This window comes from Pan troglodytes, chromosome 11 (assembly GCF_028858775.2).
Source record: "Pan troglodytes isolate AG18354 chromosome 11, NHGRI_mPanTro3-v2.0_pri, whole genome shotgun sequence".
In the NCBI taxonomy this organism is placed as follows: domain Eukaryota; kingdom Metazoa; phylum Chordata; class Mammalia; order Primates; family Hominidae; genus Pan; species Pan troglodytes.
This window is the reverse complement of record NC_072409.2, coordinates 1,122,483-1,134,937: the sequence shown is the minus strand read 5'-3', so window position 1 is coordinate 1,134,937 and position 12,455 is coordinate 1,122,483. Positions and strand designations below refer to the sequence as shown.

General features: G+C 44.9%; 1 protein-coding gene across 1 annotated transcript in view; it reads right to left on the bottom strand.

Moving 5' to 3' along the window:
- EXD3 (exonuclease 3'-5' domain containing 3) overlaps window positions 1-12,455 on the bottom strand; it is a 130,476-nt gene that overhangs the window by 13,195 nt on the left and 104,826 nt on the right. The window contains 2 exon segments of the mRNA XM_024346011.3: window positions 3,009-3,140; window positions 3,374-3,427. Of these exon segments, the coding sequence (XP_024201779.2) occupies window positions 3,009-3,140; window positions 3,374-3,427 (186 nt within the window).

Sequence of the window (12,455 nt, the reverse complement as noted above, 5' to 3'; positions counted from 1 at the left end):
CCAGGCCGGGGCGGGCAGGGGGAACGCTTGGTTCTGTCCTCACTGCACACCACCCAGCATCTATGGGATGTGCACACAGAGAGACGCATATGTCCGCAAGGCCCCTGGCCGGGCAGTCCGTGGGGCCAAGGCAGCCCCCCCGCCCCTTCCCCACGTCCTGCCCCCAGACAGAGGGGCTGGCAGAGGTGGCAGGTCACTGCCTGGGGCTGCAGCCAGGGCCCAGGGTACCCTCCAGGCCAAATTCCCCGCCGGCTGTTTGCAGCCTCTCAGATCCAGATGCTCCTTCCCTCACTGCCTTGGTCCTGGACTGCTGGCGCTGCCCTCTCCAGCCTGGACAGTTGCTGGCCCCCGACGGGGGTGCAGCTCTGGCCTTAGCCCCTCCCAGGCCTGCTCTACCTGCAGCCCCCCTGGGCCTGGTGCTCCTGCTTGCCACAGCAGGGGCAACTTGGGGGTTGCAGGGTGTGGGTGGCAGAGTGGCATCAGCAGCCTGGAGCTGCCAGTAGCCAGCAAAGAGGCAGGGCGGACATGGGTCAGGGCGCCCCCCACTGCTCAGCCCCTGCCGCCCCCATCCCATCCACTCAGCCAGGCCAAAGTCTGCCCTTCTGCTTCACACCCTGGACACCCTTCTCCATGCAGGGCTTGGCGGCCCCTCCATGCCTGGCCTGGGTCCTCAGGGGCACTCCCCAGCACCCGGCTGGCCAGGGCTCCAGCAGGGGTTTCCTCCCAGCTACCCAACTTCCTGTTTTCTCAAGAAAATGCAGCAGCCGATTCTGAACAGCTCATTAACATGCCTCCCCAGGCGTCCCGGACATCCTGGGGTCTTTACAGCGCTTGCCGGCCTGAGCACAGACAAAGAGAGGCAGCGGACGCGGTTCCTGCCGCCCCTGGAGCCCAAGGCTGCAGGAGAGGCCCCTGGAGCACACTTCCTTGCCACCTGAGGCAGAGGCCGCGGTCCCCGCAGGGCAGTGGGGTCAGAGGGTCAGACTGCACCCCCAGGCCAGGGGCAGTGGGAGGTCCAGGGGCCTGTGTGTTCAGGTGCCTGGCCGGCTGCAGATCCGAGCCGAGCCGGAGCTTTCCCTCTTTCCTTCCTGCTTCAATCCCCGCCAGGCCCAGCCTGAGGCTGTGGGGGCAGAAGGGCGGTAGCAGAAGGCCCAGGCCTGCATCTGTTTCTGCTCAGCCAGGTGGGTGCCCCTGAGGACCATGGGGTGGAGCTGAGCTCAGGGCCCCTCCCTGCCCAGCCCAGGCACCAGCAGGGACCCTGACAGTGGCCTCCATGAGGGGATCTCCCTCCATGAGGGGGTCCCAAAACTTCCCCCAGAATTGGGCTTGGGAGGCTGGGATTACTCACGCCTGTCATCCCAGCACTTTGGGAGGCTGAGGCAGGAGGATCACCTGAGGTCAGGAGTTCAAGACCAGCCTGACCAACATGGTGAAACCCTGTCTCTACTAAAAATACAAAAATTAGCCGCCTGTGGTGGTGGGCACCTGTAATCCCAGCTACTCAGGAGCCTGAGGTGGGAAAATTGCTTGAACCTGGGAGGCGGAGGCTGCAGTGAGCTGAGATTACATCACTACACTCCAGCCTGGGCGATGGAGTGAGACTCCGTCCCACCCCCAAAAAACCCCAGGAAACAAAACTGGGCTTGTTGGAGCAGCCCCAACCTGCTGCTCCAGGGGGAATATTGACGTGGCCCTAACTGCGGAACGTTCTGGAAGCAGCCCGTACCCTCCACCGGGAACTGCCGAGAGCCAGCACAGCCCACAGTCCCCCTTGCTCCCGTGTCGCCCACGGAGACCCTGGCGCCTTGAGTGGAGGGGCAAAAGGCAGCATCAACTCCCCCCCAGACTGGCCATGCCCAGGTGCCAGTTGGTGTGGGGCATAGCAAGCTTGGACAGTGCAGCCCTGGGCAGGTGCCTCAGCCCAGTCCCCCACTGGGGACAGGAGAGGAGGGAGAGAGGTGAGTTGGGCTTTGGTGCCCCCACCAGCCTCCTCTATGGATCTCCACCGAGGTGCGGCAGTTCCCACTCAGGGCTTCTGTTGCCCAGACCTTGTTAGACGTCACCAAGCAGACGCAGGCTGTCCTGCGTGTTGCCTTTGGAAAGTGGGACCCACCCAGCCTGAAGGGACTTCCACAATTTCCCTCGATTCCTTCTAGAAGCCCCATGGGAGCCAGAGGGAATTCCCCAAATCCAAGCCAATGCCTGATTGGAGCTGTCCCCATGGCCATGCCAGCCTGCACTAGGGATTCTCTGCTGACACCTCACCCCGGACCCACAAGGGATTCTCTGCCAACATCTCACCCCGGACCCACGAGGGATGCTCTGCCGACACCTCACCCTGGACCCACAAGGGATTCTCTGCCAACATCTCACCCCGGACCCACGAGGGATGCTCTGCTGACACCTCACCCCGGACCCACAAGGGAGGCTCTGCCGACGCCTCACCCTGGACCAGGAATGCTCTGCCGATACCTCACCCCAGACCCACGAAGGATGCTCTGCCGACACCCCACCCCGGACCCACGAGGGATGCTCTGCCGACACCTCACCCCGGACCACGAGGGATGCTCTGCCGACACCTCACCCCGGACCCCCGAGGGATTTTCTGCCGACACCCCACCCCGGACCCCCAAGAGATTCTCTGCCGACACCCCACCCCGGACCCACAAGGGATGATCTGCCGACACCCCACCCCGGACCCACGAGGGATGCTCTGCCGACACCCCACCCCGGACCCACGAGGGATGATCTGCCGACACCTCACCCCGGACCCACGAGGGATGCTCTGCCGACACCTCACCCTGGACCCACGAGGGATGCTCTGCCGACACCTCACCCCGGACCACGAGGGATGCTTTGCCGACACCTCACCCTGGACCACGAGGGATGCTGTGCTGACACCTCACCCCGGACCCACCACTGTCTAGGGTGGGGCCCACCTCCCTGGACACCCCCGTAGCTCCAGATCTTGTGCCAGCCCCAGGTAGGACGGGGTGCGCAGGACCCACCTGGCAGCGGCTGAAGATGTCTGCGTGGGTGACGCGCACGTTGAAATGCTTGAGCACAGCCTTGGCCTGCTGCTGGGCCTTCAGAGAGCAGTCGACTGAGAGGCAGCGCCCAGCCCCGACCTGGGCCCGGAGCTGCAAAGACACGGCTCGGCTACTGAGGGGCAGTGCAGAGCCCAGCACCTGCCCAGGCCCAGCCCGCCTCCGCCAGCATGGGGCAGGAGCCTTCTCTCGGCCCACCAGGGGTACGGCAGAGGCGCTGGGGGTCGGCCCCACGGCAAGCTGACCCTGAGGTGGGGGTGGCCGAGGGGCTGGGGGCTTGGGAAGATGGGGCTCAGGCCCACTGAGCTTATCTTTGGGACACTCACCTTGTGGAATGGCTGCCCCGACGTCAGAATGATCCTCCCCTCCTGCCTGGCAACCTGTGTGGGAGGGGCGACCAGCACATAAAGGGGGCAGCTCCGTGCTCCTGGACTGGGCCACCTCTGCTCGCCACCCCCTAGCTCCTCGGATCCTGGCCCTGACCCAGGCCCCTTTTGTCCTCGAGGGTGGCCTCTGCCTGGGGTCTTGGGTGGTGAGGAGCCCTCTGCCGGGTCCTGGGTGTCGCCTCATTGTATAGATTTAATCTTGGCACCACGCAAACATTTTTTTTTCATAATTAGAAACAAAATTGAATTTAAAAAGCCATCCCTCAAAAGCAGAAGAAAATGAAATACATAAAACATACACAGAAGTATTCCAAGAGACTCTGTAAAGATTTGAAAACACAGTAACTTGCCCCTAGCTCATAGGGAGCCAACTACACATCAAAAATGAAGAAAACCCTGCAATGACGATGCTCTGGGTGACAGTGTCGACGTGGCTCTTCCAAAGCTTTGTATGAACTGTGGCATAAAACAGATGGATCGTTTTGCTGATTTTGTGAGTATGAGAGTTTTCAGCTGACAAAAGAGATACAAAATTAAAATTAAGGATTTTTTTTTTTTTTTTAGACGGACTCTCGCTCTTCCGCCCAGGCTGGAGTGCAGTGGCGCTGTCTTGGCTCACTGCAAGCTCCGCCTCCTGGGTTCACGCCATTCTCCTGCCTCAGCCTCCCAAGTAGCTGGGACTACAGGCGCCAGCCACCGTGCCTGGCTAATTTTTTGTATTTTTAGTAGAGACGGGGTTTCACCGTGTTAGCCAGGATGGTCTCGATCTCCTGACCTCGTGATCCGCCCGCCTCAGCCTCCCAAAGTGCTGGGATTACAGGTGTGAGCCACCGCGCCTGGCCAAAATTAAGGATATTAAGCTTACAAGAAAACTCCAGATCTGAATAGAAAGCTTCAGTATGAATTTCTGATGTATGTTATATATATATTTAAAAGTGTATTTCCGCACAGTCCACTGCAAAGGCCTAGAGACAAGACCCAGTCCCATCGCCGGGAGTGCCCTGTACCCAAAACTGGTTTCTACATACATTTTACACTAAAAGGAGCCCGAGCTTTTTGGAGAAATGACTGATTCCAGATCTAAGGCAGAAATGCAGACAACGAGGCCGGAGCGTCTAGACGCTGCAGAAAGCAACAGAGAAGAGCCAAGTGTCACATCCAAGGACTCAGGAGCCAGCAGGGCTCCCACACCACAGAGGGGCAACATGCCAGCCAGGGAACAGGTGCGGAGGAGGACACGGGACACCTTTCCATGCATTCAGAATGGTTCCTTAAAATCATTAGTTAACTTTTTTTTTTTGAGATGGAGTCTCGCTCTGTCGCCCAGGCTGGAGTGCAGTGGCACAATCTTGGCTCACTGCAAGCTCCGCCTCCCGAGTTCAAGCGATTCTCGTGCCTCAGCCTCCCAAGTAGCTGGGACTACAGGCATGCACCAACACACCCAACTAATTTTTGTATTTTTAGTAGAGACGGGGTTTCTCCATGGTGGCCAGGCTGGTCTCAAACTCCTGACCTCAGGTGATCCGTCTGCCTTGGCTTGCTAAAGTGCTGCGATTACAGGTGTGAACCACCACACCCGGCCAAATCATTAGTTATCTTTTAAGAGTGCAAGACCAACTCAAAAACATCAGAGCTAATACTATAAAACTCTTAGAAGAGGCTGGGCAAGGTGGCCCGTGCCTGTAATCCCAGCACTTTGGGAGGCTGCGATGGGTAGATTGCTTGAGTCCAGGAGTCCTAGACCAGCCTGGGCAACAGAGCAAAACCCCATCTCTGCAAAAAATAAAAAAACTAGCCAGGCGTGCCTGTAGTCCCAGCTACTTAGGAAGTCGACATGGGATGATCACCTGAGCCGGGAGGTCAAGGCTGCAGTGGGCCGTGTCTGCGCCACCAGACTCCAGCCTGGGCTACAAAGTGAGAACCTGTCTCAAAAAAAAAAAAAAAAGACTCTTAGAAGAAGACACAGGGGAACACTTCCTGGCGCTGTATTTGGCCAGGATTTCTTCAATATGACACCGCAGCAAAGGCAGCAAAAGAAACACTGGAGCGACTGGACCCTCATTACAGTGAAATGTACACGTAGGACACTCTGGAGGAATAAAACACCTCAGGGTGGAGATGTCGGTATTTGCAAATCACGTATCTGACGAGGGGTTGATATCCAGAGTATAGGAGGAACCCTATAATTCAACAACAGAAAAGCAAATAATCCAGTTTAAAAATTGAAGGGCAGGGCACGGTGGCTTACGCCTGTAATCCCAATACTTTGGGAGGCTGAGGCGGGAGGATGGCCTGAGCCTGGGAGGCTGAGGCTGCTGTGAGCTGTGATCGTGCCACTGCACTCCAGGCTGGGTAGCAAAGTGAGACCTTATCTCAAAAAGAAAAAAAAACAGTTGGCAAAGGACTTAAATAGACACTTCTTCAAAGATATACGCGTGGCCAATAAGCACATGAAAAGATGCTCTACATCATTCGTCATGAGCGACATGCAAATAAAAACCACAGTGAGACATCACATCCATTAGGGTGGCCTTTATAAAAAAAAAAGGGAAATAAATGTTGGTGGGATGTGGATAAACTGAACTCTCATGCGTCACTGGTGGGAAGGTAAATGGTGTGGCCGCCGTGGAAAACCGTGTGAAGGTTCCTCAAGAAGTTAAACACAGAGTCAGTAGAGGATTCAGCAGTTTCACCTTTAGCTGTATATGCAAAAGAACTGAAAGCAGGAACTCAAGCACATCCTCATACATCAGTGTTCGTAGCAGCCACATTCAAAAAAAAAAGGAAGGACGTTCCGACACAGGCTACGTCGTGAATAAACCCTTACGACACGCCGAGTGAAAGATGCCAGATACAAATGGGCAGATACTATATGATTCCACATCTACGAGGTACCTAGGACAGGTCAATTCATAGAGGCAGAAAGTGGAACAGTGGCCACCAGGGCTAGAAGGAGGGGAGGGGAGATAACTATTGCTACGGAGTCTTTTTTTTTTTTTTTTTTTTGAGACAGAGTCTCGCTCTGTCGCCCAAGCTGGAGTGCAGTGGCATGATCTTGGCTCACTGCAAGTTTTGCCTCCCGGGTTCACGCCATTCTCCTGCCTCAGCCTCCTGAGTAGCTGGGACTATAGGCGCCCTCCACCACGGCCCGCTCATATTTTGTATTTCTAATAGAGACAGGGTTTCACTATGATAGCCAGGATGGTCTCGATCTCCTGACCTTGTGATCCGCCCGCCTCGGCCTCCCAAAGTGCTGGGATTACAGGTGTGAGCCACCACGCCCGGCCAGTGTGGAGTCTTTGCGATGATACCCAGTTCTGGAAAGGGGTGGTGGTGATGGATATGTGATACAGTGAATGTGCTAATGCCACTGAATTGTACACTTAAAAATGGTTAAAATGGTCAATTTCGTGTTATGTATGTTTTACCACAAAAAGAAAGAAAAAAAGGAAAACAGAAAGCAGTTACTTCGTGGTAATAACAAATATACACCAATATGATGAGTAAAAACAACCAATATATACCCATATGATGAGTAAAAAACTAATATACACTCATATGATGAGTAAAACAACTAATATACACCCATATGATGAGTAAAAACAACAAATATACACCCATATGATAAGTAAAAACAACTAATATACACTCATATGATGAGTAAAAACAACTAATATACTCCCATATGATGAGTAAAAACAATGAATATACACCCACATGATGAGTAAAACAACTAATATACACCCACATGATGAGTAAAAACAATGAATAAACACCCACATGATGAGTAAAAACAACTAATATACACCCACATGATGAGTAAAAACAACGAATATACACCCACATGATGAGTAAAAACAACTAATATACTCCCATATGATGAGGAAAACAACTAATATACTCCCATATGATGAGTAAAAACAACGAATATACACGCATATGATGAGTAAAAACAACGAATATACACCCATATGATGAGTAAAAACAACAAATCAACACCCACATGATGAGTAAAAACAACTAATATACTCCCATATGATGAGGAAAACAACAAATATACACCCACATGATGAGTAAAACAACTAATATACACCCACATGATGAATAAAAACAACGAATTTACACCCATATGATGAGTAAAAACAACGAATAAACACCCATATGATGAGTAAAAACAACAAATATACTCCCACATGATGAGTAAAAACAACGAATATACTCCCATATGATGAGTAAAAACAACTAATATACACCTATATGATGAGTAAAACAACTAATATACACCCATATGATGAGTAAAAACAACTAATATACACCCACATGATGAGTAAAAACAACTAATATACTCCCATATGATGAGTAAAAACGAATATACACTCACATGATGAGTAAAAACAACTAATATACACCCACATGATGAGTAAAAACAACTAATATACTCCCATATGATGAGTAAAAACAACGAATATACACTCACATGATGAGTAAAAACAACTAATATACACCCAAATGATGAGTAAAAACAACGAATATACACCCACGTGATGAGTAAAAACAACGAATAAACACCCATATGATGAGTAAAAACAACAAATATACTTCCATATGATAAGTAAAAACAACGAATATACTCCCATATGCTGAGTAAAAACAACTAATATACACCCATATGATGAGTAAAACAACTAATATACACCCATATGATGAGTAGAAACAACAAATATACACCCACATGATGAGTAAAAACAACAAATATACACTCAAATGATGAGTAAAAACAACTAATATACTCCCACATAATGAGTAAAAAAAACTAATATACTCCCATATGATGAGTAAAAACAACTAATATACTCCCATATGATGAGTAAAAACAACTAATATACACCCACATGATGAGTAAAACAACTAATATACACCCATATGATGAGTAAAACAACTAATATACTCCCCTATGATGAGTAAAAACAACGAATATACACTCACATGATGAGTAAAAACAACTAATATACACCCACATGATGAGTAAAAACAACGAATGAACACCCACATGATGAGTAAAAACAATGAATACACACCCATATGATGAGTAAAAACAACGAACAAACACCCATATGATGAGTAAAAACAAAAAATATACTCCCACATGATGAGTAAAAACAATGAATGAACACCCACATGATGAGTAAAAACAACGAATATACTCCCATATGATGAGTAAAAACAACTAACATACACCCATATGATGAGTAAAACAACTAATATACACACATATGATGAGTAAAAACGACAAATATACACCCACATGATGAGTAAAACAACTAATATACACCCATATGATGAGTAAAAACAACGAATATACACCCATATGATGAGTAAAACAACAAATATACACCCACATGGTGAGTAAAAACAACTAATGTACTCCCACATAATGAGTAAATACAACTAATATACTCCCATATCATGAGTAAAAACAACCAATATACTCCCATATGATGAGTAAAAACAACGAATATACACCCACATGATGAGTAAAAACAACGAATAAACACCCACATGATGAGTAAAAACAACAAATATACAACCACGTGAGGAGTAAAAACAACTAATATACTCCCATATGATGAGTAAAAACAACGAATATACACCCATATGATGAGTAAAAACAACGAATAAACACCCATATGATGAGTAAAAACAACAAATATACTCCCACATGATGAGTAAAAACAACGAATATACTCCCATATGAGGAGTAAAAACAACTAATATACACCCATATGATGAGTAAAACAACTAATATACACCCATATGATGAGTAAAAACAACTAATATACACCCACATGATGAGTAAAAACAACAAATATACTCCCATATGATGAGTAAAAACGAATATACACTCACATGATGAGTAAAAACAACTAATATACACCCACATGATGAGTAAAAACAACTAATATACTCCCATATGATGAGTAAAAACAACGAATATACACTCACATGATGAGTAAAAACAACTAATATACACCCAAATGATGAGTAAAAACAACGAATATACACTCACGTGATGAGTAAAAACAACGAATAAACACCCATATGATGAGTAAAAACAACAAATATACTTCCACATGATGAGTAAAAACAACGAATATACTCCCATATGACGAGTAAAAACAACTAATATACACCCATATGATGAGTAAAACAACTAATATACACCCATATGATGAGTAAAAACAACAAATATACACCCACATGATGAGTAAAAACAACAAATATACACCCAAATGATGAGTAAAAACAACTAATATACTCCCACATAATGAGTAAAAAAAACTAATATACTCCCATATGATGAGTAAAAACAACTAATATACTCCCATATGATGAGTAAAAACAACTAATATACACCCACATGCTGAGTAAAACAACTAATATACACCCATATGATGAGTAAAACAACTAATATACTCACATATGATGAGTAAAAACAACGAATATACACTCACATGATGAGTAAAAACAACTAATATACACCCACATGATGAGTAAAAACAACTAACATACACCCATATGATGAGTAAAAACAATGAATAAACACCCATATGATGAGTAAAAACAACAAATATACACCCACATGGTGAGTAAAAACAACTAATGTACTCCCACATAATGAGTAAATACAACTAATATACTCCCATATCATGAGTAAAAACAACTAATATACTCCCATATGATGAGTAAAAACAACGAATATACACCCACATGATGAGTAAAAACAACGAATAAACACCCACATGATGAGCAAAAACAACAAATATACAACCACATGAGGAGTAAAAACAACTAATATACTCCCATATGATGAGTAAAAACAACGAATATACACCCATATGATGAGTAAAAACAACGAATAAACACCCATATGATGAGTAAAAACAACAAATATACTCCCACATGATGAGTAAAAACAACGAATATACTCCCATATGAGGAGTAAAAACAACTAATATACACCCATATGATGAGTAAAACAACTAATATACACCCATATGATGAGTAAAAACAACTAATATACACCCACATGATGAGTAAAAACAACTAATATACTCCCATATGATGAGTAAAAACGAATATACACTCACATGATGAGTAAAAACAACTAATATACACCCACATGATGAGTAAAAACAACTAATATACTCCCATATGATGAGTAAAAACAACGAATATACACTCACATGATGAGTAAAAACAACTAATATACACCCAAATGATGAGTAAAAACAACGAATATACACTCACGTGATGAGTAAAAACAACGAATAAACACCCATATGATGAGTAAAAACAACAAATATACTTCCACATGATGAGTAAAAACAACTAATATACTCCCACATGAGTAAATACAACTAATATACTCCCATATGATGAGTAAAAACAACTAATATACTCCCATATGATGAGTAAAAACAACTAATATACTCCCATATGATGAGTAAAAACAACTAATGTACTCCCACATGATGAGTAAAAACAACTAATATACTCCCACATGATGAGTAAAAACAACTAATATACTCCCACATGATGAGTAAAAACAACTAATATACTCCCACGTGATGAGTAAAATCAACTAATATACACCCACATGATGAGTAAAAACAAGTAATATACACCCACATGATGAGTAAAAACAACTAATATACACCGATATGATAAGTAAAAACAACTAATATACTCCCATATGATGAGTAAAAACAACTAATACACTCCCATATGATGAGTAAAAACAGCTAATATACTCCCATATGATGAGTAAAAACAACTAATATACTCCCACATGATGAGTAAAATCAACTAATATACACCCACATGATGAGTAAAAACAACTAATATACACCCACATGATGAGTAAAAACAACTAACATACACTCACATGATGAGTAAAAACAACGAATATACACCCATATGATGAGTAAAACAACTAATATACTCCCATATGCTGAGTAAAAACAACTAATATACTCCCATATGATGAGTAAAAACAACGAATAAAAACCCACATGATGAGTAAAAACAACTAATATACACCCATATGATGAGTAAAACAACTAATATACTCCCATATGCTGAGTAAAAACAACTAATATACTCCCATATGATGAGTAAAAACAATGAATAAAAACCCACATGATGAGTAAAAACAACTAATATACACCCATATGATGAGTAAAACAACTAATATACTCCCATATGCTGAGTAAAAACAACTAATATACTCCCATATGATGAGTAAAAACAACGAATAAAAACCCACATGATGAGTAAAAACAACGAATATACTCCCATATGATGAGGAAAACAACAAATATACACCCACATGATGAGTAAAAACAACTAATATACACCCATATGATGAGTAACAGCAACTAATATACACCCACATGATGAGTAAAAACAACGAATATACACCCATATGATGAGTAAAAACAACTAATATACTCCCATATGCTGAGTAAAAACAACTAACATACACCCATATGATGAGTAAAAACAACGAATAAACACCCACTTGACGAGTAAAAGCAACGAATATACACCCACATGATGAGTAAAACAACTAATATACACCCATATCATGAGTAAAAACAACGAAGAAACACACACATGATGACTAAAAACAACTAATATACACCCACATGATGAGTAACAACGAATATACACCCATATGATGAGTAAAAACAACTAATATACACCCATATGATGAGTAAAAACAATGAATAAACACCCATATGATGAGTAAAACAACTAATATACTCCCATATGATGAGTAAAAACAACTAACATACACCCATATGATGAGTAAAAACAACTAATATACACCGATATGATGAGTAAAAACAACGAATAAACACCCACATGATGAGTAAAACAACTAATATACTCCCATATGATGAGTAAAAACAACTAATATACTCCCATATGATGAGTAAAAACAACTAATATACTCCCA